The following is a 20144-nucleotide window of genomic DNA, read 5'->3' as shown; positions in this document are numbered from 1 at the left end:
CCCCTAAAGAATGCATTGCAGGAATCCAACCACCGTAGCTGGGGAGTGTGTGTGTGACTTGGTGCCAGGATTCTCAGTCCTGTGTGTAACTGTGCCCTATGGTGATGCTTTGGAGGCGCTCCCCTGCCCCCTGCTCTTTCACTTCCTCCCTCTCTATGGTGATGCTTTGGAGGGCCCCCCTCTGCTCTTTCACTTCTTCCCTCTCTATGGTGATGCTTTGGAGGGCCCCCCTCTGCTCTTTCACTTCCTCCCTCTCTATGGTGATGCTTTGGAGGTCTTCCCTCTCCCCTTTCTCTTCCTCTCTCTCTCTGGTGGTGACATTTTTCTGCAGTAATTTTGAAAAATTGATAGGTTTTATGGCAAGTAGATATGGGTTGTTCGTAACTCGGGGACTGCCTGGATATCTCCCCGTCGCCCTTTCCTGCCTCCGAGGTGGAGGAGCCTCAGGATGCCTGCTGTCCTCTTTTGTTGTCCCCAGCGGAGGTAAAGCGTGTGGGAGACACGCTCCTGGGCATGGCTACTCAGTGCGTGCAAGTCAAGAATGTGGTGAAGACGTCGCCCCAGACGCTCTCCAACCTCTGCCTCAAGATCAATGTCAAGCTCGGGGGCATCAACAACATCCTGGTGCCCCACCAGCGGTACGTGTGCTCTGGGGGGGGCTGCTCTCTTTGTACCCCCACGGCGCTCTTCCTCTTTCGTGGCTCTAAGGGGTGATTTGAAGCATGCTTGCGAAGGCCAGCCTAGCTGCCTGGGAACACACACCCTGGGAGTGAATGTGAAATTCCCAACATGGGTTCCCTTTTCAGCGAGGGGAAAATGGCAAGAGAATGTTTCTGGCCCACCTTTGCCACGGAAAGCCTGTTCAGTCACTAAAGCGAGCGTGCAGAACCTTTTCCGAATCCGTGAGTCAAATGGCAGTTTGGTGAAATTCTTGGGGGCAAGTTCCAGCAGTGCTTGGGGCCCAAAATAAAAGGGCCAGGGCCATGCCAACAATGTTGGCATGGAGCTCGTATCACCAATACGCAAGCCTTGGGAGAGACATTTCAGCTTTGCAGAGGGAGGGGAAAAAAACATGCACCCAAAGGAGCAGCAGTCAGGGAAGCGATGAGGGTGGGGTATTTGTGGCCTTATAGGGCACCCCGAAGGCCCTGCAGATTTGGCCCTGGCCCTGCACCCCTGCTACAAAACAAGGCTGCATATACTCTGCAGCCCCGTATGCCATCCCTGAACCAAAGAACTGGAAGCAGCATTCCCAAATGCATTATGCATAAATTAAGCACATCTCGTCTCCGCTCTTCTTTGCAAAGTTAGTTAATTGCATCATTACAGGGCCACATTCCTCGCCGTTGCCTCCCAAAGCTCAAGAAGCGCACGGGCCAGACTCAGGCATGCAATTTACCACAAGGTCCCGACTTCACAGTTTGACAAGCCACAGAGTTTCAGATGCAGCCCATTGAAAGACAGCGGGTTGGCCCAGAGCGAAGGGCTTTGGCAGGGGAGAGAGAAGTCTGCATTTCCACTGGCCACCGATCCTCTTCCCTGGAGGTATCTGTGGCACCTTTTTACCAAAAAGAAAAGTCCTGATGCAGGCACAGTTTGTTCTTTCTGTAGCCACGAGGGAGGAGCAGGAAGCCGTGCGGGGCCCGTGCTGGCTGTTTTTGTTTTCCGTTCAGCTTCTTCAGCATCCCAGGAATCGCCCGTGTGTTTTCACGCTTTGGGCCAAACTGTGTGTTGAGCCAACCTGCCCCTTCTGGTGCTCCCCAGATGTGTGAATTACTGGGACGTGCTGGGAGTCCCAACAACTTTTGGAGGACCAGAAACTGGGGAAGGGGGCGTTAAAGTAACCACGGTTTGAAAAGAAATGAAAAAGAAGAGTTGTGCTGGGTGTTGCCATGTCCGTTTGAAGGAGGGACAGCTGCGGCCAGCCCAGGGCAGTTTCCGAGGCGAACGGCAGTGCAGGAAGGGGAGTCGGAGGAAAGGGGGCACAGCAACGCGCACAAGCCCGCCTGTTTTTTCTTCAACATAAAGTGACGCCGCTGTAGAAAACACGCGTAGCATAGTGGACACTTTGGTATTTCCTGGTTCAGCTCTGTGGTCCAGATGTGAAAAGGGCTATTGCGGTAGAACAGCTGTTTCCCACGCAGGTCCAATCCTGCCCTAAACAGGCGCTGACTCAGTGCCCACAGGTTTGGGCTCGAGGGAGCAGTGGTTTCACTCGGCAGCCTTCCCTTTTCCTTTTTCAAAGTTTGGAGCAGATTGTCTTGGAGCAGACGGTCTGAGATGCTCCTTTGGGCATGGCACCTGAGCCCACAGCCTGTGCTGACGTAATTGCACATGTGTAAATGCACACAGGTGCGTTAAATCCCAGGAACAAGCCTTTGTGGTCAGAGGGGAGTGCCTCTTGCACAGTTCCTTCCGAATCGCACAGATGTTCGGCCTTGCTTCCATCTGCTGCAGCCTTCCCTTTCTCCTCACATCCCACTTCTTCCCACCTGAATCCTTAACACACATTTTGTCAAATTATATAAGTATTTGTATGCACGGGTATGCATTGAGCAGAGTTTATTCTAAGTGCACAAAATGTTTCTTTTGGGACAAAGCTGGAATTTTGGTGATAGTGGCAAGAAACAAAAACTCACAGACCCTGACCAATAGTTCTTAAAGCGACAGAAGACAAGTATCCAAGAGCCCAAACTGCAAAGAAATGTCAGGTTATTAACCTGGTTAGGGGAACATGCTACCCTCAGCCAACAGGCACTCATACACCTTTGGTAGTAGCTTGTACTAAACCTTCTGTCACCTCTTGTCTCTAGTTCTGCCGTCTTTCAGCAGCCAGTTATATTCCTGGGAGCTGATGTAACTCATCCGCCTGCAGGTGATGGAAAGAAGCCCTCCATAACCGCTGTAAGTCCACCTCTGCATGACTGTGGTTTTGTGGAAGTTTGAGGCAGTTAGCATCCTGCTATCCACCCATCACCCAACCTGTTCCTCCAGGATAAGGTGTCATGCATATTTGTGATGCTTGTGTGGGCAGCCGGGCAGCTTGCATCCTAAAGCAGCTGCTTAGCATCCCTGGGCAGGGCCTGGGGCGTCCTAAGATGCCATTGCTTGTGTATGTGGCAAGGATAAAAGCTGTCCATACAGCATCCTTTAAGAGACAAAGAATATGACTTTTTTTAGATGCACACACAGCAAACAGTTTTAAAGAATGCAAGTCTGTAGTCCCTGTTGATTGCAGAAAACTGCTTCTGAAAACTCAGTTTTGGACCATGTGGATCCTTTTGCTCTCTTGGGGGAGACTTTAAATGGAGAAGGGTATGAAAGCAGAGAGAATGAGTGAGGTGGGACAAGAGATAGGAAGAAGGAACATTGTTGCGGGGTGTCAGCTCACAGTTGTAAATGACCCACACTTACGCAGGCAATAAAACTAAAGTCTTTTATTGCTACTTTTCTACAAGATTTACGATGCTACGAATAAGCTCTACTGCAATGACCTTTACAAGTTAGTTGCTATCTTCTTAGTGATGTCTCTCAGGGAACCCACGTGGGATTAGCTTTCTTCGTCCCACCTTTCCCCCCTGAGGTGGGACAAAGCCTCCTTTTGTTCCAATCAGCGTAAGCTACGTCTAAAAGTCGCACAAGTCAAATATATCCTGCCTCTTGCGTCTCCTGTATCTTGTTCAGGAGACTCAGCTTCAGGAGGAACGGGGCATCCTGCCCACGCTTTTCAGAGGCAGAACGTGTAGTGTCTTTTCCCTCGGGCCCTCGTGGTCGGGCTGAGGTGTGGCTGTTTGCCCAAGGGGTAAAGGGTCAGGATGAGGGACGGCTACCTGTTCAGCTACTCCCAAACCAGGTTGTGGAAGCGTCGCTTGGCCACAGGGCCTCAAGTATAAGTCCTCCTGTTCTGATGCCTGATTCTCTCTTTGGGCGTTTGACTCTTCCTTGTGAGGTGTCGCCTCTGTTAAGGCTTCAGGCACGACAAACATGCAATGAGAGGCTAAAGATTAGCCGCTGCCCCCTGCCCCCCCAATTTTGGGAGGCCTGTGTGGCTGCCAGGATATGTTCTGGCTCTGAGCGATGGGTCGTGTTCCTTCTGCATCTCTGGAAGGTGGCATGAGGTCAAGGACAAATTCTTCCAGCTGATGGTGGTCCATGGAGGCGCAGTGCCTTCCTCCACGGCTCTGCCTGCTCTTGGAGCAACAGAGGCAGTGGCAGGCCAGCCTGCACTTCTGGTTCCCATGGCACAACGTAGAAGAGGCTTTCCAGCCCCCTTTGCTGCATGTGTGGCTGCTGCTGGACAAGTCCTTCTGCATGCAGGAGCAGCAGAGCCAGCCCGAGACGTTCGACTCCGGGGCTCCTCCGTGCTGCGTCTGAATCCAGAATGTTGGCTAGTTGAGGGTGAGAAAACCCAAGCCAGGCATCCTGTGCTTTCCCAGGTTGCTTGGCCACACACAGCGAGAAAACGAGCCCTACTCCCTGGGCACAGCTACCCTGTTTTTTAACAGAGGGTTGCTCTGATGCGCATACCGGGTCACGGCCCCCATCGCCTTGGCGCTAGAGGCAGCCTCTAATTCTGGCTTTCCGCTTGTGCCCACGGGTGGCAGATGTTCAGGCAGTGATGGGGAGAGAGCTGCAGGCTCCTCTCTCTCCCCTGGGGAAGTGGTCAAGGAAGGTGCCGAGCCCTGCGGTAGGAGTGGGAGGGCCGCGGGGGTCCCGGGAGCCCCCTGGCAGTGGGGTCCAGGTGGGGCACAATCTCTTCCCTCTGCCTCTCAGTTCCACCTTCCTGACTGAACGGTTCCCTGCCTGAGGGAGGGGCGTGCCTGTCGCAGGCGCAGACCCGTGTAGGAGGGAGCACTGGCCACTGGCGTGCTTGGGTGTCCCTTGAGGCACAGCTGGGCAGTGCGAGGTCATGCAAATACGGCGCAGACATCCTGTCTCCCTCACTGCCCCCACCTGCTGTCGCCACCCAACCTCTTCTTCGGGTGACTATTCCAAAAGTCCAAGTGGCGGCTGCAGCCTGACATATCGTCCGAACTTGGTGCAGGTGGTCTGGGTGAGAATTCACAACTTTCACATGACCCTAAAAGAGCCCATGGGTTTTGCAAGGGTTGTTTAAGTCTCACACAATCCATCCCTGCTGGGTTCAGGTGACACAACAAATCAGAGTCTGGGCTTCAAAATTTGAAATGGCTGCTGGCACAAGCCGCAACCCACCAGGTTTCACCCTGAGCCCTGATTCTTCCTGGGCAGGGAAGCCAAGGCTGTCCTTCGTTTTTGGAGGTGTTTGAGCTACAGCCAGCAGGTGGAGCCAGTGAGACAGGATTTGGAAGGTAGCACGCCTTAAAACTGGTGTTTCCGGAAAAGTTAAAGTGTGCGTTTTTCAAAAGCAGATCGGCTGCACCTAGCCAGAAGGTGGCTAGCAGGTTTTGTGCACAATACCTTTTGGGCAAGATAACCAGGCCCCCTCCAGTGGAGTTTGACTACAGCTCCCATCACTCTCCAGCCAAAACAATCAGTGGGCATGCTGGCAGGGGATGGTGGGAGTTATAGTTCGGCAGCTCTGGAGTGTGCTGGGTTGGGGAGGCTGCCATGCAGCCCCTTTCTATGTTAGCTTGAGTTGAAAAGAAAGTGTATTAGGGAAAAGCATGTGCTAGAAAATGATCATGGATTACTTTCATGGAAAATAATCATTGGAGAAATGGCATTGCAGAAAATGTATGCTGTCGGGCAGAATTGCTTATGGAAATGCATTTATTTGAAAAAATGTGTAAGAGTGCTTTTAGAAAAAGCTTCGATGAAATGTCAAAGTTGAGAAGAGCTGGTTAGAAAAACAAGGCATGGAGAGCCGTTGTAACCGGCAGGCGCCCTCTCCCCTGGCGGGCCAACATGTCCCTTGTCCTCTCCAGCTCTCGGCAGCCTCTCACGTCTTTCCCCCACTGGTCCCTGAGGCACGTGGATCAAATCACCCCGGCAAGGGAGTTGTGGCAGCAGCAATCTCTCTCCCGTTTGGTCTTCTGTGGCTGCAGGTGGTAGGCAGCATGGATGCCCACCCGAGCCGGTATTGTGCCACGGTGCGGGTGCAGCGGCCTCGGCAGGAGATCATCGAGGACCTCTCCTACATGGTGAGGGAGCTGCTCATCCAGTTCTACAAGTCCACTCGCTTCAAACCCACCCGCATCATCTTCTACCGTGACGGCGTGCCAGAGGGACAGCTCCCGCAGGTCAGGGCGCCCTTCCTTCTGAACCACCAGGGATGCTCTGCCAAAGCAGGGTCTCATGCAGCAGGGGTGTTTCGGCTCTCTTGGCCTGCGCAGGGCTGGAATCCAGGTTGGAGGAGGTTTCGGGGACTTCACTTGAGCAGAACACGAGAGGGATGGGGCCAGAAGAGCAGCAGGACCATCTTGTTTTAGCCAAAAGCTCTGGCTACCAGGAAAGAAGCCTTGGAAGAGATGCTTCAAGGGCAGCCTCCCTCACAGTGCCATCGAATTAGCTTAACCCAAGATGAGCACCACGTTGCCATCGCCTGCTAGGCAAGGGGAGCAAACTGCTGTTCACAGCAGGATCTCTGTGGCAGATGGACCCTTCTCCCACTGTGCTCCAATAGCATCACCCTTGAGCTGGCTTCTGCGAGCTGCACCTTTAGAACACTCGGGCTGTGACGGCACTGGGCATGGCACTCAAGATGACCAGCAGGAGCGGGGAGCTGCAGGGAAGCTGGGGGAAGGGGTGTGGCCAGTGGAAAGGGGTGTGGCCTCCTGGGAAATCCCTGAACTCTAAATAGGCTGCATTTGGCTTGCAGCCCTGCCACGAGGAACACTCTGGCCTGCGTCTATACTGACTCTGGTCAGTGTGGATCCCGCAGTCTGGCAGATGAGAGCAGCTCTGCTGAGGTGGCCCAGGGGTCCTGGTTGACTAGCATCCCGCAACCTGATGCACTCCAGGCTGGTCGGGACTTCAGGTCCTGGCTACTGAGAGTCATCCTCCCAACACAAAATGAGAACATCAGGCTGGGGAAGGCTGCTGTCACCCGTTGCCCCGTTTCCCACACGAGGTGCTTCTGGGAAGCCCGGAAGCATGGCTTGAAGGCCCCAGTCCCACCGTGTCATTCCCTGCAGGGGAATGGCCCCTAATCCTGGCGGCCCCGTGTGGAGTGAGTGGGCCCAGGGCTCCCGCTTTGCAGTCGTCCCAGGAGCCCGTGTGACTGGTTTCTAAAGGGGAGGACACTGCGGAAAAGGTGAGGGGAGAGCAGGGGACCGAAGGGGGGCAGAGGCCTTGGCAGCCCACTCAAGGGCATGGCCCACAGTTTTGAAAGAGATGGGAAGGGGCCCAGGAGAGCCTTGCCTGATCCCTGACCCCGTGGCAAGGAGACGAGCTGCCCAGCTGGAGGGCTTGTGTGTCTCTCACGGGCTGGCTCTCTGCGAGGAAGTTTCCTGCTTGAGTTCACTCTTTACATGTGCAGAGGCTATCGTTCAGCTTGCCAGCATGCTTTTAGAGTTAGCTGTGAAATGCCAGTAAAGATCTGCATTGCCAGGGATTCCTCATGGCACTGCTGAGACAAGAGTGGCCCTCGTTCCCTCCCTCCTTCCCATTTGGTGAATTGGTTCCGTGTACTCTCACAGTCCCCTTCCAAGCCAGGGCCACCACTGTGGCCTCTTCTGAGGCCTTTGTTTGCAGTCTCAAGGGCATACCAGCCAGCCATTCCCGTGGAGCTTCCAGGATGACTTTGTCACAACAGGCATTCTTCTTTTATTAAAAAAACAAAAGCACAAGTAAAACGTAGGAAGCTGAAATTCGGGGGTGTTGCAGGCCAAGCACTTTGTGACAATGTCACAGAAGAATGAGTTGGTAGGAGTGCTCATGTGTAAAATACAGGACAGAATGTGCACCGGGGTACAAAAGTCACCCCCCAAATGTGGGATAAAGGCTGTGAAAATTCTATTCCACTTCCGTGGCCTGAATGGCAATGTTGCCTTTAGCTCTGTTAGCATATACATGCTTTCTTCAGATTACTATTTGCTTTGTTTAAAAAAACCTGCTGGTGGTGACTGCTGTCTTAGAGGAAGGGCTGTGGCTGGACGGCAAAGCACGTGCAGAGAGCAGCTGCCAGCCTGTGCTGAGCTAGATGGGCCAGGCAGCTCTCATCCTGTGTGCCTGTGTCCGTAGGGCAGTGCCTCTTCCACTTTCTGCAGGTCCTGTTGGAGGCTGCATTGCAAGTTAGACCTTGAACATGAGCCTGGCCAATAGCTCTTACTGAATCCAAGCCAAGAAGGCCGCACACGTGTGCCTGGGGGAAGCGCTGCTTGTCTGTGACCGTCCATTCTCCTTCTGGGAGGCAAGGTGGCCCTCCTGCATCCCTCTTCCTCCTCCTCTTTAACACTCTGTAGCACTTTCCCTTCTAGATCCTTCACTACGAACTCCTGGCCATCCGTGACGCGTGCATCAAACTAGAGAAGGACTACCAGCCGGGCATCACCTACATCGTTGTTCAGAAGCGACATCATACCCGCCTCTTCTGTGCAGATAAGAATGAGCGGGTAAGGCTCAGCGACGGGCTGCGTTTTGGCTGCTCGCTCCTCTGGCAAGGCCCCTTGATCCCGCTGCCCTGGGCACCAGGAAGGTGCCCTCAAATGGTTTAGGTACAGGTGAGTTTGAAGGGAAACTGAAATAGTTTGTCCTCCAAACTCTGGGCCATGGCCAAAGAGCAAGGAACCAGAGCTTCGTGGACCCTTCCTAGCCATACTGCACAAATACAAATTTGCTGGGCAAGTGCAGAATTTAGGATCTGGAAGACTTGGCCTTTTGCCCAATTTCTAGTATTTTAGGATGGAGAGAAAAGCTTGGGAGCATTTGGGCAGAGGGGCTAAGCAGGACCTCTGCCAGCCCGGAGGGGAGGATGGTGGATGCTCTCCGTGAACTTTTGTCCTCTTGCCTTGTGAGCCCAGACACAAAGCTAGAGAAGACACACAAATTGGCCATATGCGTTTCTCATCCATATGGGACACGTAAGCGCAAATCGGCAGTTTAACAGGAGATCATCCTAGTATAACTAATCATCTTAACGAAGCTTGTGAGATTAAGTCACCCTTTGAAGTTCATCTTTTAACATTTCATCATTTTGCAGACGCTCTTCCAAAAATGGGTTTGCTTGAGGCCCCAAAGAGAACGCTTTTAGGGAACTGTAGAGACCAGATCACCACCAAACCCAACATTGCAGGCAATGGTTCCTGCTGCAGCGTTTCATGTTTATTTTCTTTTGAAATGAACCCTACAGATCGGCAAAAGCGGGAACATCCCAGCAGGAACCACAGTAGACACAAACATCACGCATCCCTTTGAGTTCGACTTCTATCTGTGCAGTCATGCCGGCATTCAGGTACCTTCCTCTCGTAGCCTCTGTTTTGTGTGTGTACGTGGGGGAGAAGGGTTGTTCATAGCAAAGCCACAATCCCAGAACACATTTCCAGGCAACAGTCCCTGCGCTCTCCTTGTGGAGGGAGGCAGGGATGTGGATGCGCTCTGCACTGGTGTGTCCTTGAAGCAGCGGCTCCGCAGGAAGGACTCGCAGCTGCGTGTTGACTGCAGGGCAAAGCCAAGCCAAGCCAAGCCAAGAGGGCCGAGTCTGGCCTGGGAAGCCGCAGTAGTGGCAGTGGGTGGGGTGGGTGGCCAACATGCATCGAATTGGGCAGTCCTTAAAGAAGGCAAACGTTTGGGCTTACAGCCTGGACGTGTTGGCGACAAGTGGCCAGGACTGGGAAGACTGTGTCACCTCCTGTAGACCTCTTGCAAGCTGGCGGGGGTGTCAATCCACCCCTCCCCCCTTGTTTGTGTGCATGTGCTTCAGATCTTGCCCTGTCATCAAGGAAGGCAACCCTGCAGCACTGTATAGGAATGAAATAATATATATGTATCCCTGCTTTGCCAGTTTCATCACCACTACTATTGTTACTACATTGCATTTATATTCTGCCTTCTTGCAAGGAACCCAAGGTGGTCTAGCTAGTTCCCTTCTGCTCTGTTTTATTCTCTCAACAACCTTGTGAGGTAGGTTAGGCTGAGAGTTTGTGTCTGGCCTCTGGTCACCCAGGGAACTCATGACTGAACAGGGACTAGAAGCTGGATCTCCTAAGTCCCAGTCTGGCACTCTTAGGCACCACACTACATTGACTTTTTTAAAAAAATACATTGTTTTTATTATTTTCTTGACATAAACAGAATACAGAATAAAGGAAGGTATGTATATATAAAGTAAAATAAAATTGTTAAGGGATTTTGAACAAGTATAACCAATTCATTCCAGCCCACCAATTTCAAAGAGACCAAAAATATCTATCTTTCCATCATTCAATACTCTATGGAAGTTCAGAAAAAAGGGAATTATTATTCTTATACCAACACATTTTCCAATCACTTCAAATCAGTTATAAATTATCAACTACTTTTTGGAGCGCTTCCTTTTACATCCTATTAATTGTACTGTGTGTAATAGAATTTCCATTTGTCATTAAACTCTTCGGTCTTTCATTTACTTAATGCTGTCATCTGTGTGTACTCTGCCAAATTATTTTTCCACTCCACAATTGTTGGGGATTCTAGTGTTTTCCATTTAAACACACTGGCTTTTTAATGTTTTAAGACACATCCTTTGGGCTACTGCAGGTGGATTCAGCCTCAACCCTGGAGGCCAGATCCTGCCATCTGGGACTCCCCAGAGAGCTGCACCCCTTCCCCTGGCCCCAAACCGTGAAGGGCTGAAACTCTGGAATGGAAACTGTTCAGAAGCTGCCGCTGGCCAAGAATGCTGTCACCAGAACGTTAAGAGGCGCAAATGCCTCCTTTGTTGGAACAGCTTCCTTGGCTACCAGTTCCAAGCACAGGTTATGCTCTGTAAAGCCCAAGACTGGTTTAGGGTCTGGGTATCTGAAGGAGCGTCTCCTGTTTTACATATTTGCCCAGCCCCTGAGAACTGTGTCTGAGGTCCTTCTTTGGGAGCCCTCTTTGAAGGAGATCAGAAGAGTGACTACCCAGAGAAGGGCCTTTTTAGCAGCGGCACCTTGGCTTTGGAATCTGCTTCCCAGACAGGTGTGCCTGGCACCAACTCTCTGTTCATTTTTGCACCGGGCAACCCCTTTTTATTTTCCCTGAATTTTAAGATCTGGGATTTTAATGCTGTTTTTATTGACTTATTATTTATTGTATGTCGCCACTTCGTTTTGTATCGCCATCCTGGGATGCCTGTAAAGGATGGGGTAAAATGCTAGAAGGAAGGAAGGAAAGAAAGAAAGAAAGCTGCCTTGGGGCTGGGTGGTTTGAAAGGCCCGAGTCTTCATCCATGACTCTGCCAAGATGTAAAGAACTTTTGTGAGAAGTGCTTCTCTGGATACAGCTGCTGTCAACCTTACTTTACAGTTGTTCGTGGTTTTACTTCTTTTTTTATTGTTAGCTGCCTTCAGGACCAATAGCTGTCAGAAAGGTGGAATATAAATTAAATAAACTGAGGCGAGATGCTTTCCAGATGTGTTGAACTAGATCCCTGGCATTCCTGGGATTCCTGTCATTGTAGCGTGCGCGCGCGTGTGTGTGTGTGGCGGGGGACATGCTGCAGCTGCTGGTTCTGGGCTGTTTTACTACTTCCAGTATCAGGCAGGGTGCCAGTTGCTGGGGGACGTGGACGGGAGGGTGCAGTTGTTCACGTTCTGCTTGTGGGCTTCTAGCTGGACCACCAGGTTGGCCGCTGTGCGAACAGAACGCTGGATTAGACGGTCTCCTCTGAAGCCCCTGCGAAGGCTCCCTCCCTCCACGTTTGACTCACGCTCTTCCTCCTGTGCAGGGTACAAGCAGGCCTTCCCATTACTACGTGCTTTGGGACGACAACCGGTTTACAGCAGATGAGCTTCAAATCCTCACCTACCAGCTCTGTCACACGTACGTCCGCTGCACCCGCTCCGTCTCTATCCCAGCACCAGCATATTACGCCCGGTTGGTGGCGTTCCGGGCACGATATCACCTTGTAGACAAAGAGCACGACAGGTGAGTGCCTGGGACGGGAGCAGACATTTTTTTCCACCCAGCGTCACCCGCTTTTCCACCATTGCTTCATGGTTGAAAGCCTCGCGGAATCGAGAGGCAGTGGCCGTGAGCTGGGTGGCTTTTGTTGTGTGAGCGTGCCACATTTGCAGCCCCGGGCCCCAGCGTGAGCAGGCAAACACGCTTTCTGAAATGGCTGATGAATTCTCAGGCACCCCCAATCCCCCCCCCACCCCCGGAATGTGGCCCCTGCCCACGTCTTTGGAGTGGAAGTCAGTCCCGGGCTGAAAAAGGCTTCGCACCCCAGCTGCGTTGCCATGCCTCTTTCCGACTGTGGAATGAACAAGTGCTGATCCTGGGAGAGGCTTGCTTTTGCACCAGGGAAGTGAGTCCTGGGCTTGGGTTTTATCTGTTAACAACGAATGACCTTGTTTGCTTTGTCTCTTCTCCCTCCCTGCCCTTTTACTCCTTTCAGCGGAGAAGGCAGTCACATATCTGGCCAAAGCAACGGCCGAGACCCTCAGGCGCTGGCCAAGGCCGTGCAGGTTCATCAGGACACTTTACGTACCATGTACTTTGCTTGAAAGAGAGCGTAACTTTTTTACCTCACTCCAGAAAGCTTTCAGATCTGTAGGAGCCATACAAAAACCAAGGGAGCGCCGGGGCGCCGCGTGGGCATCCATTGAGAAATCACTGCAGGGCGTGGACAGCGTTGGAAGCAGGAAACCAGCATCCTTGGAGGCAGACGCAGGAGAGCCCTCCAGTGGGTGGACACACCTTTGTAGTATTGCAGAAGAAACTTTGTTTTCCAATTACCTGACCAAACGTATTCGAACCAAGGAAGGGATCTGACTTCCTAGGAAAAGAAAACAGGTTTTCATTTGCTGGGGTGGGGGAGTGACGCAATATTAGACTTTTTGACTGTGAAATAACTCTTTTGGTCCTCCAATGCGAAATCAAACGCTGGTAAGGTTTTTGTTCGGTATTATTTTGGGTGGGTGGGGGAAAAGGGACTTGTAGAGCCTTAAAACAGATGACTAGATTTATAAAAACTAATATTTTAGGATACAAATACTTTAATTGGTGAAGAAGAAAAAGAAAAGCCAGTAGTTTATAGATGAATTTTAACAGTTTCCCCTTCCCATTAAAGAAAAAAGAATTTTCTCCCCTTTATATATAATAATAATTAATAATGTAAGGCACCCCCAGCACTTACACAAAGCCGAAAAGGAAACTTGTCTTCCGTCTGATTAAAAGTGGGTCAGCTGCTGCCCTTTGGACGCAACAGTCGCAAACTTACCGTGGGCAAGTGCCTTACTGCAATGCTGCAACACACTGACATTTGTTCACCTTTCCAAGGAAAAAAGAAAAACAAACCAACAATGCTTTTGCCTCAGTGGTGGTCCAGTTCTCCATCCTGAAGGTGTTGGGAGTTCTTTTTAATGTCCGCAAAGCTTATGGTTTCATGTTAGCTCACAGTCTCATGATGGATTAAAATTCTGTGCACTTTTAACGTTACATATGAATTTGGATGGCTGCTGATAAAACCTGCTTTTTACAATACATGGATTTTATTATTTCTGATGTATTTTTTCTTTTTAATTTAAAAAACCCGACATTTCTGACAAATGGGGTGTGTTAAGAGGAAGAATGTTTTTGCCTACCCCGCGAGCACAAAGAGAACTCCATTATCAATTAATGTCCTGATTTTTTAATATACCGATGAAATTTTTTTATTACCAAGTGTTATTTTTATACAATGCCGAGTCTATTGCCAAAACCTACTCAAACTATTCATATTTTCAATGTTTACATCACTTTGTTCCCTGCCCCCTGACAAAGACTTCGGAGTGTTCATACAGCACAAGTTGGATTTCTTTGTGCTTTCTTTGGTGACAGATGCTAAAATTGGAATGATGCAGAGAAGATTCGTATGAGGTTGGTTTTTTCCCCATGAATTGCACTGCAATCCAGAGTGTTCTTATTCTATGTTATATAGCCTCCTTGAATAGTTTATTTTTTCACCTACTATAGTTTATAAATCCAGCATATTCTCTAACTGTCTTAATGGCTTCAGCTATTTTTAATTCTTGCCATTTTATTTTTTATATATATAACGGGGGGAAGGAGACCTGGAATTCTGTTTCCCTTTGCCAGCCTCTTCCACCAGGACTCTTCAGATCAGAACAACAACGCGCACTTTGCTGGCCGTGTATTAACAGTTCTTGATTCTGTTTGCATATGCAAAATTCATTCTTTGCCCCATGATGATGAACTCCGGCCTCACTTTCTGAAATAGGACATCTTGTGCCTGCAAGACAGGAGCTTCTCTGGCATCAGGTGGCTCGGAAGAGACAGATTCTTGCTGTTCTAGTGCAGAACTGGGCATGTGGCCGGAGAAGCAGATCCCTTTGATGCTCACACCACACGGTGCAGAACGTTGTCTTGAGCTGCCAGGCTAAGCCTTTAGAAGCAGAAAGCGTCTCCCGTGCCACCGTTCTCTGAGTGCGTCCCTTCAAGGCCGAGCGGCTCGTGGGGTGAAGGCAATGGACTGGCGCTTCCGCTGTAAGGTCAAATGCCCCGTGCTTGTCGTCCCTTCCTCCTCCCCTGCCGCCGTAGGCCAGAATGTTCACCCATTGCAATGCTATGCAAACAAAATAGCCAGTTGGAATAGAACACAATTGTGTTTTACACAACTCGGGCATTATGACTTGTCTCTGTCAGCCGTGATCCAAAGAAGTAGTGTAGGCATGCACTGGTGGCTTGGGTGAAGCCACGGGGGAGAGGGTCTGTCTTTGAGCCATCTGACTTCTGTCTCACATTGCGAATTGCTTTGGAAACCCCCCCGACTTCTGAAATGCTCTTTCCCTAATGTACTTCAGGGTGTGCGGTCGTGTGTGCGTGGTTGGCTGGTTTTTGAAGCACAAGTCCAGTGCACTATGGGCTGCACAGAGTACGTGAGCTGATATTTGGATCTTGATTTGTTTTCCCCATCCTGTTTCTTTTTCTTTCACTCAGCTGCTTTCTGAGTGTGATCGGGCACCATCTCATGGACAGAAGCAAACGTCTCAGTACAGAAAGGCTGATGTTGCTTAATTAAGTGCCTGCATGGGTAACACATCAACATCTTTCAGTGAGGATCCGGTTTCTAATCATTTTCCCTGCAAAGCGGGGAGGGAGCTGGGGCTCCCCAATCATGAGTTAGACCAGGAGTGGCGTTTTGAGTTTTTCTTGGCATCTATTCACACTGCCTGCCTCTTTGTCTCTGGTTCTCCGCTCGGACTGGGTTTCTCAGTTCATTCACCAGCATTGCAACTGAAAGTTTGGTTTGGGATTCTGAAGTGTTTTGAGCAAAAAAAATCGAAACAACTTGGGCATTGCAGAACATGGGGTTGGGGGCAGATTTAGAAGAAACTTGCAGCTTTGTAGAAAAAAATTAAAAGGAAAAAATGCTTTAAAACAAATACAAACCTCCAGGACTTCTTACCAATGGGCTGATTTTCTGATTTTTTGCACTCCGTCGTTAGGTTGCTGCTTTGAATGGAGGGGTGTTTGGCATGGTGTAATGAGACACACAGGCAGCTGGGGAAACATGTCTCTGTATACTTTCTGCTCCATCCTCCACTCTCCTCCTCCTCCCCACCTGGTGCATGCAGAGTTTTCACTAAGTGCCGTAAATGATGTCATTGCTGCACCCTCTATTTGAGCAAAGTTTCTGGGTTAGGGGTATCTTCCCCTCTTTTGTCTGTTTAGATGTTCTAAGAAACGTGTTAGAGCAACCTGCATGTTCTGTATAATGGAAGCTTTGCGTTCTGTTCCCGCTTAGCTTTGGCCAAACTGTATATTCTGTCCTCTCGATAGTCAGAGAGCACATACTGGAGGAAGGATTCTTCCTTGGTTTTCTTTTGCGCTGCAAGGCTACATATGGGATCCATGGAAGACTGCTTGGAACATTTCACCTTGCACCTTAGACTGTAACGTCACTGTGCCTCTTTTTCTTCTGCAGCTGGAGATGTTGCCAAATCCCCACAGGTGGAGTGCGTGGGGGGAGAGAGCGGCAACATCACGATGTAGCTATCCGTTGGCTTCTTTTCTATTTTTTCTCTTCTTTTTGTTTCATCTGCACTGCTGCTTGTTCCAGTTCATGCTAATATTTGAACAAAGAAAGAGGTGGCATTTCCCAACCCAGTGCCTTCCTGTTGGACCACGACTCCCATCACGGGCAGCCCAGGGTGGCAGTTGGCCAACTCACCTGGAGGGCACCAGGTTGGCGAAGAAGAGTGGGTGGAAGTGGGTCATGATGACAAGAACACGCTCCTTCAATGGTATTGAGGGACAACAGATGCATAACGATGGGACTCGGAAAGGTCCTTGGGTTCATGCCAAGGGACTTGCATGAGCCCAGTGGAAAGTTTGGTGCTCCCCACCTCCCTGGTGCCAGGCGGTGGACTGTGGCTGATTCTCTGCAATGGGGGTGGGGTGCCATCCAACGGATTATTGATGTAGAGTTTCTTTGGGCGTTGGAGCCAGACGGTCCCCATTCCCAATGTTCCTGGCCGTCCCTTGGCCATCCTGGATGGGACTTCTGCTCATCTCCTGTAACACCTGCACAGCCACAAGTTCTCTGCACTTGGTCTGAGGACATGGCTCGGAGCGTAGGATATGAAATAGCAGGGTGGATCGTCTTCCCTCTCAAGGATGCAAGCTTTTTGTGTTGTGCCCCACTTTTCAGGCAGAATATGAAGATAACTTGGTTGATCAGAGGGCAAAATCAGGTGCAACTTCACATTCTGTATAATATGTGGGTATAAATGCTTACACAGAACCAATTGTAGTTCTGAGTAAAAGATGCTGTTCTCTCTGTTGAATTCTGTAATGCTAAAATGTGCAAAAAATTCCTTGGCTACTAAACCTTGGTCTCTAAACCAGTACACCATCATGCCTGGTATGATTTTGTCTGTTCATTTGGGACCAAGCAAGCAACTAATTTCCACAGAAAACTGTACAAGAATGCAGCAGATTGTTCTTCTCTTTCCCCACCCCTTCCTTAATTCAAATGTTTGCTAAGCATCTGGACAGCACAGTGCAAACTTGTTGTGTTGGTCTTGCCTGGAGAGAAGTGTGAGCGACACAGCAGAACAGCAATAAAAATAAGTGAAACCTGTATCACACATGCGCATGTAATTTTGCACTTCCAAATAATTGTGAAATTTAAAGTGACGGCAACTCTGATTTGCATTGAAAACTGTTTTTTAACCTGTTACAAGGAAGCATTGAAGTGTAAATAGAGAATGTTCACAAAACACTATCGATTGGGGTTTTGTTTTCTTGTTTGTGTTTTTTATTTGAAACTGAACGTTGTATGGTCCGTTTATTAAACAGATTTTAACTACTCTTGCATAAGTCCTTATTAAGAAAGGCAAACTGAGATGTATATTTATAAAGAAAATGGTAGCTTATCTTTTCAAAATCTGAATATCTGTTTTTTTCTGCAAGGAGTAGAACCATAATATCTGACATGAAAGGAGAAGAAAATCCTGCGAAGGGTATGCAGTTACGAAGCATTTAAAATTTATTCTTTGTTAAAGTACAGGTGTCCACTGCAGGGGGAGGCATTCCACTGCCACTAAATGGTTTGGACCATTCCTTTTGTAATCCACACCCATCATAGCCAGTGCTCGTGGATTATGGGAATTGTAGTCCAAAGCATCTTGGGAGCCACTGGGTTACCTGATGAGCATTCCTGTTTTGTTTTCTGCAAAAGGGTCTTCTGGCCTGTGAAGCCGCCTTGTCCTTCTGGACTCCTTGTATGTTGTATCTTCAACATGTCATAAGTGGCATAATCCAACAAAATAGATTAAGTTCCAAAATAGGCAACCAAGAGTGGGAAACGAGTGGCAAAAATTAGAAAAAAAAAATAGAACACAACACATTTTGGATGCTTTCCTCGGGGAAATTTGGGGTGTTTTGGGGTGTGAATATGGCTGGCAACACAGGTGGATGACAGAGACTGCAAATCCATTTTCAGAAAAACTGGGGGCCAAGTTGTCTGGTTTATGATCAAAGTTGCTTCCTCTCCTGCCCCTTTGTTCTACACTTGCCAGAGCAGAATTTATTACATCAAGTTGAGACTGGCCCACCTGAGCAGAATCCAGATTTATGAATAACAAAGCCAAGCTCATAGACGTGACCTGTAATTCACCTCACCGGTGTATTTTGCCGGCTAGCTACAAAGGCATACATTGGTCTTCAAAGTGCCACAAAATTCTTTGTATTTCAATCCTGTTTGACTGGGCTTCTGGTGGTGGAGGTACGGCCACTTGTCCAGGAAAGGATGACCCACTCTTGCTCGAGTTGCTACCTCCAAAAGAAGGGTTTGGAGTTGGCCATCTAGTGCCAGAGCTCTTCTGACATCGTCCACGGGGACAGAGGGTGGTTTTATCCCAGCTCTGCCCATCGGTCCACGTGGCTCAGGGCTGTCTTCAGAAGCTCTCTGGAACACTCCAGATTTTCAAACAAGGCTTTCAGAGACCTAACCAGAGAATGAATCTTGGGGCCTTTGAATGGCAATAGTGTGCTCAGCCACCGGGTTCTGCTCTGACCCTTTCCTGAAGGAGGGAAGGATGTCCAGAGCATCTGCAGAGGAGCAAAGCAAAAAATGGGAAGTAGCAACAACAGGATTGTTGTCTGCAACTACTCCTAACACACCTTGGCTTTTCATGGAGCAGGCAAGATTCCTAAAACGCTTGTTCTTGGTCATGAGTGTAGTTCTGAGTTCCAAATCACCTTAGTTCCAAGCTTTTGCAAGAAGAAAGTGATGCATCTTCCACATTTCTTAGAATACTGCTTATATTCCAAGGTGATTAATTTTGGAAAAAAGTAGCCCTTTTGTGGTGTAAAGCCGTGTGGCTTGGTTGAAAATTTTGTCAGGTGTGTGCTGGATGTAGGGGAAAGAAACCTAAGTTTAGAATTTCTCTCATTTTCCTTTCCTAGTAATTAAAGTGTAGCAGGATATGTGTCTTTTCTTTTTAAAGGCCCGCTCCCCTATCTTAATGTGAGGTGCTTTCCAAGTTATAATCTGTTAAAAGGTAGAATAGCTGCATATTAGGAGGACTGGGTACCCTCTATCTGGAAGCACCCACTGTTTATAGTGTTTGTGCCCACCCGGATGCCGTTGAACTGTGATGCCCATCATTCACCACTGGTCAGGTGGGCCTGAGCTGATGAGTGTTGTAGTTCAACATCTGGAAGGCCACAATTTCCCTGATTTTACGCATCATTACACCCTAATTTAATCTTACAGGGTGTAGTGAGAGCCATGATTAACGAGAAAAACATCCTACAACTCCCAGCATGCCCTAGATTGCACCCTTAGGTTCCTACATCCCATGAATGCAATGCTCTTGCAAAATGTTCTGTACCATTCGTGTTTTTACCATCAAACAGCAGACTCTAATCCACGCCTTGTAAATTGTAAAATGATGTTTTCATTATCCATTGGACACCTGTGTTCAGTGCCCACCATGCGCCAGAGATGTTTCAGGGCACGGTGCTATCTGAAAACCAGCCTCTCAGTAACGGTCCATTTGCCTAGGAGTGTTCCATTTGAAACTGGCCAGGTGCCCCACTCTACGAAGGACAGTCCTCTATTTCAAGAGGGGTCTGGTTTAAAGCCAAAGGAAGAGCTGGGCCTTGAAGTCACCCATCAGCAGACCAAGGAGGAACACGGCTCACTATGATTTATTGATCAATTGCATTTACCTGCTGCCCCATACCCATTAAGGCTCTCTGGGTGGCTTGCAATAAAGGACGACCTACACAGTCATCTATGTACTAAGCCACATTGTTTTATTTAAATAATAGTTGTTGATTCTGAATTTGCATGGAAATATATAACTTTGCCCAAGCAGAAGGGTGGCCTCTTGGCAACATGTAAGTGACCACCCGAACTGCAGTCCATTGGCTTTCTGTGCAAAAATTACAACCAGGTCAAAAACCCTCTGGGAGGTTTGGGCATAGGAGCACGCTCTTTCATCGCCAGGAGTGATAGCTGTTGGTAGAGGCATCCTCCAGAAGCTTAGCTCATTATTTTCCTACAGCTGTTGCACTGTTCACTTTGT

At 49.2% G+C, this 20144-nt stretch overlaps 1 protein-coding gene across 3 annotated transcripts in view; it reads left to right on the top strand.

The window, feature by feature from the left end:
- Positions 1–17332, top strand: part of LOC123020758 (protein argonaute-1) — a 63824-nt gene extending 46492 nt beyond the window's left edge. For all 3 annotated transcript variants that reach the window (XM_044424906.1, XM_044424905.1, XM_044424907.1), the window contains 7 exons: positions 479–638; positions 2814–2904; positions 6027–6221; positions 8400–8534; positions 9272–9373; positions 11828–12027; positions 12500–17332. In XM_044424906.1, the coding sequence (XP_044280841.1) occupies positions 479–638; positions 2814–2904; positions 6027–6221; positions 8400–8534; positions 9272–9373; positions 11828–12027; positions 12500–12608 (992 nt within the window). In that variant the 3' untranslated portion in view covers positions 12609–17332. The remainder of the gene's footprint in view (positions 1–478; positions 639–2813; positions 2905–6026; positions 6222–8399; positions 8535–9271; positions 9374–11827; positions 12028–12499) is intronic.
- Positions 17333–20144: the final 2812 nt, after the last annotated feature.

This window comes from Varanus komodoensis, unplaced genomic scaffold (assembly GCF_004798865.1).
Source record: "Varanus komodoensis strain SLA01 unplaced genomic scaffold, ASM479886v1 scaffold15, whole genome shotgun sequence".
In the NCBI taxonomy this organism is placed as follows: domain Eukaryota; kingdom Metazoa; phylum Chordata; class Lepidosauria; order Squamata; family Varanidae; genus Varanus; species Varanus komodoensis.
Note: the sequence above shows the minus strand (reverse complement) of the source record. Positions and strands in the feature narration are given on the sequence as shown.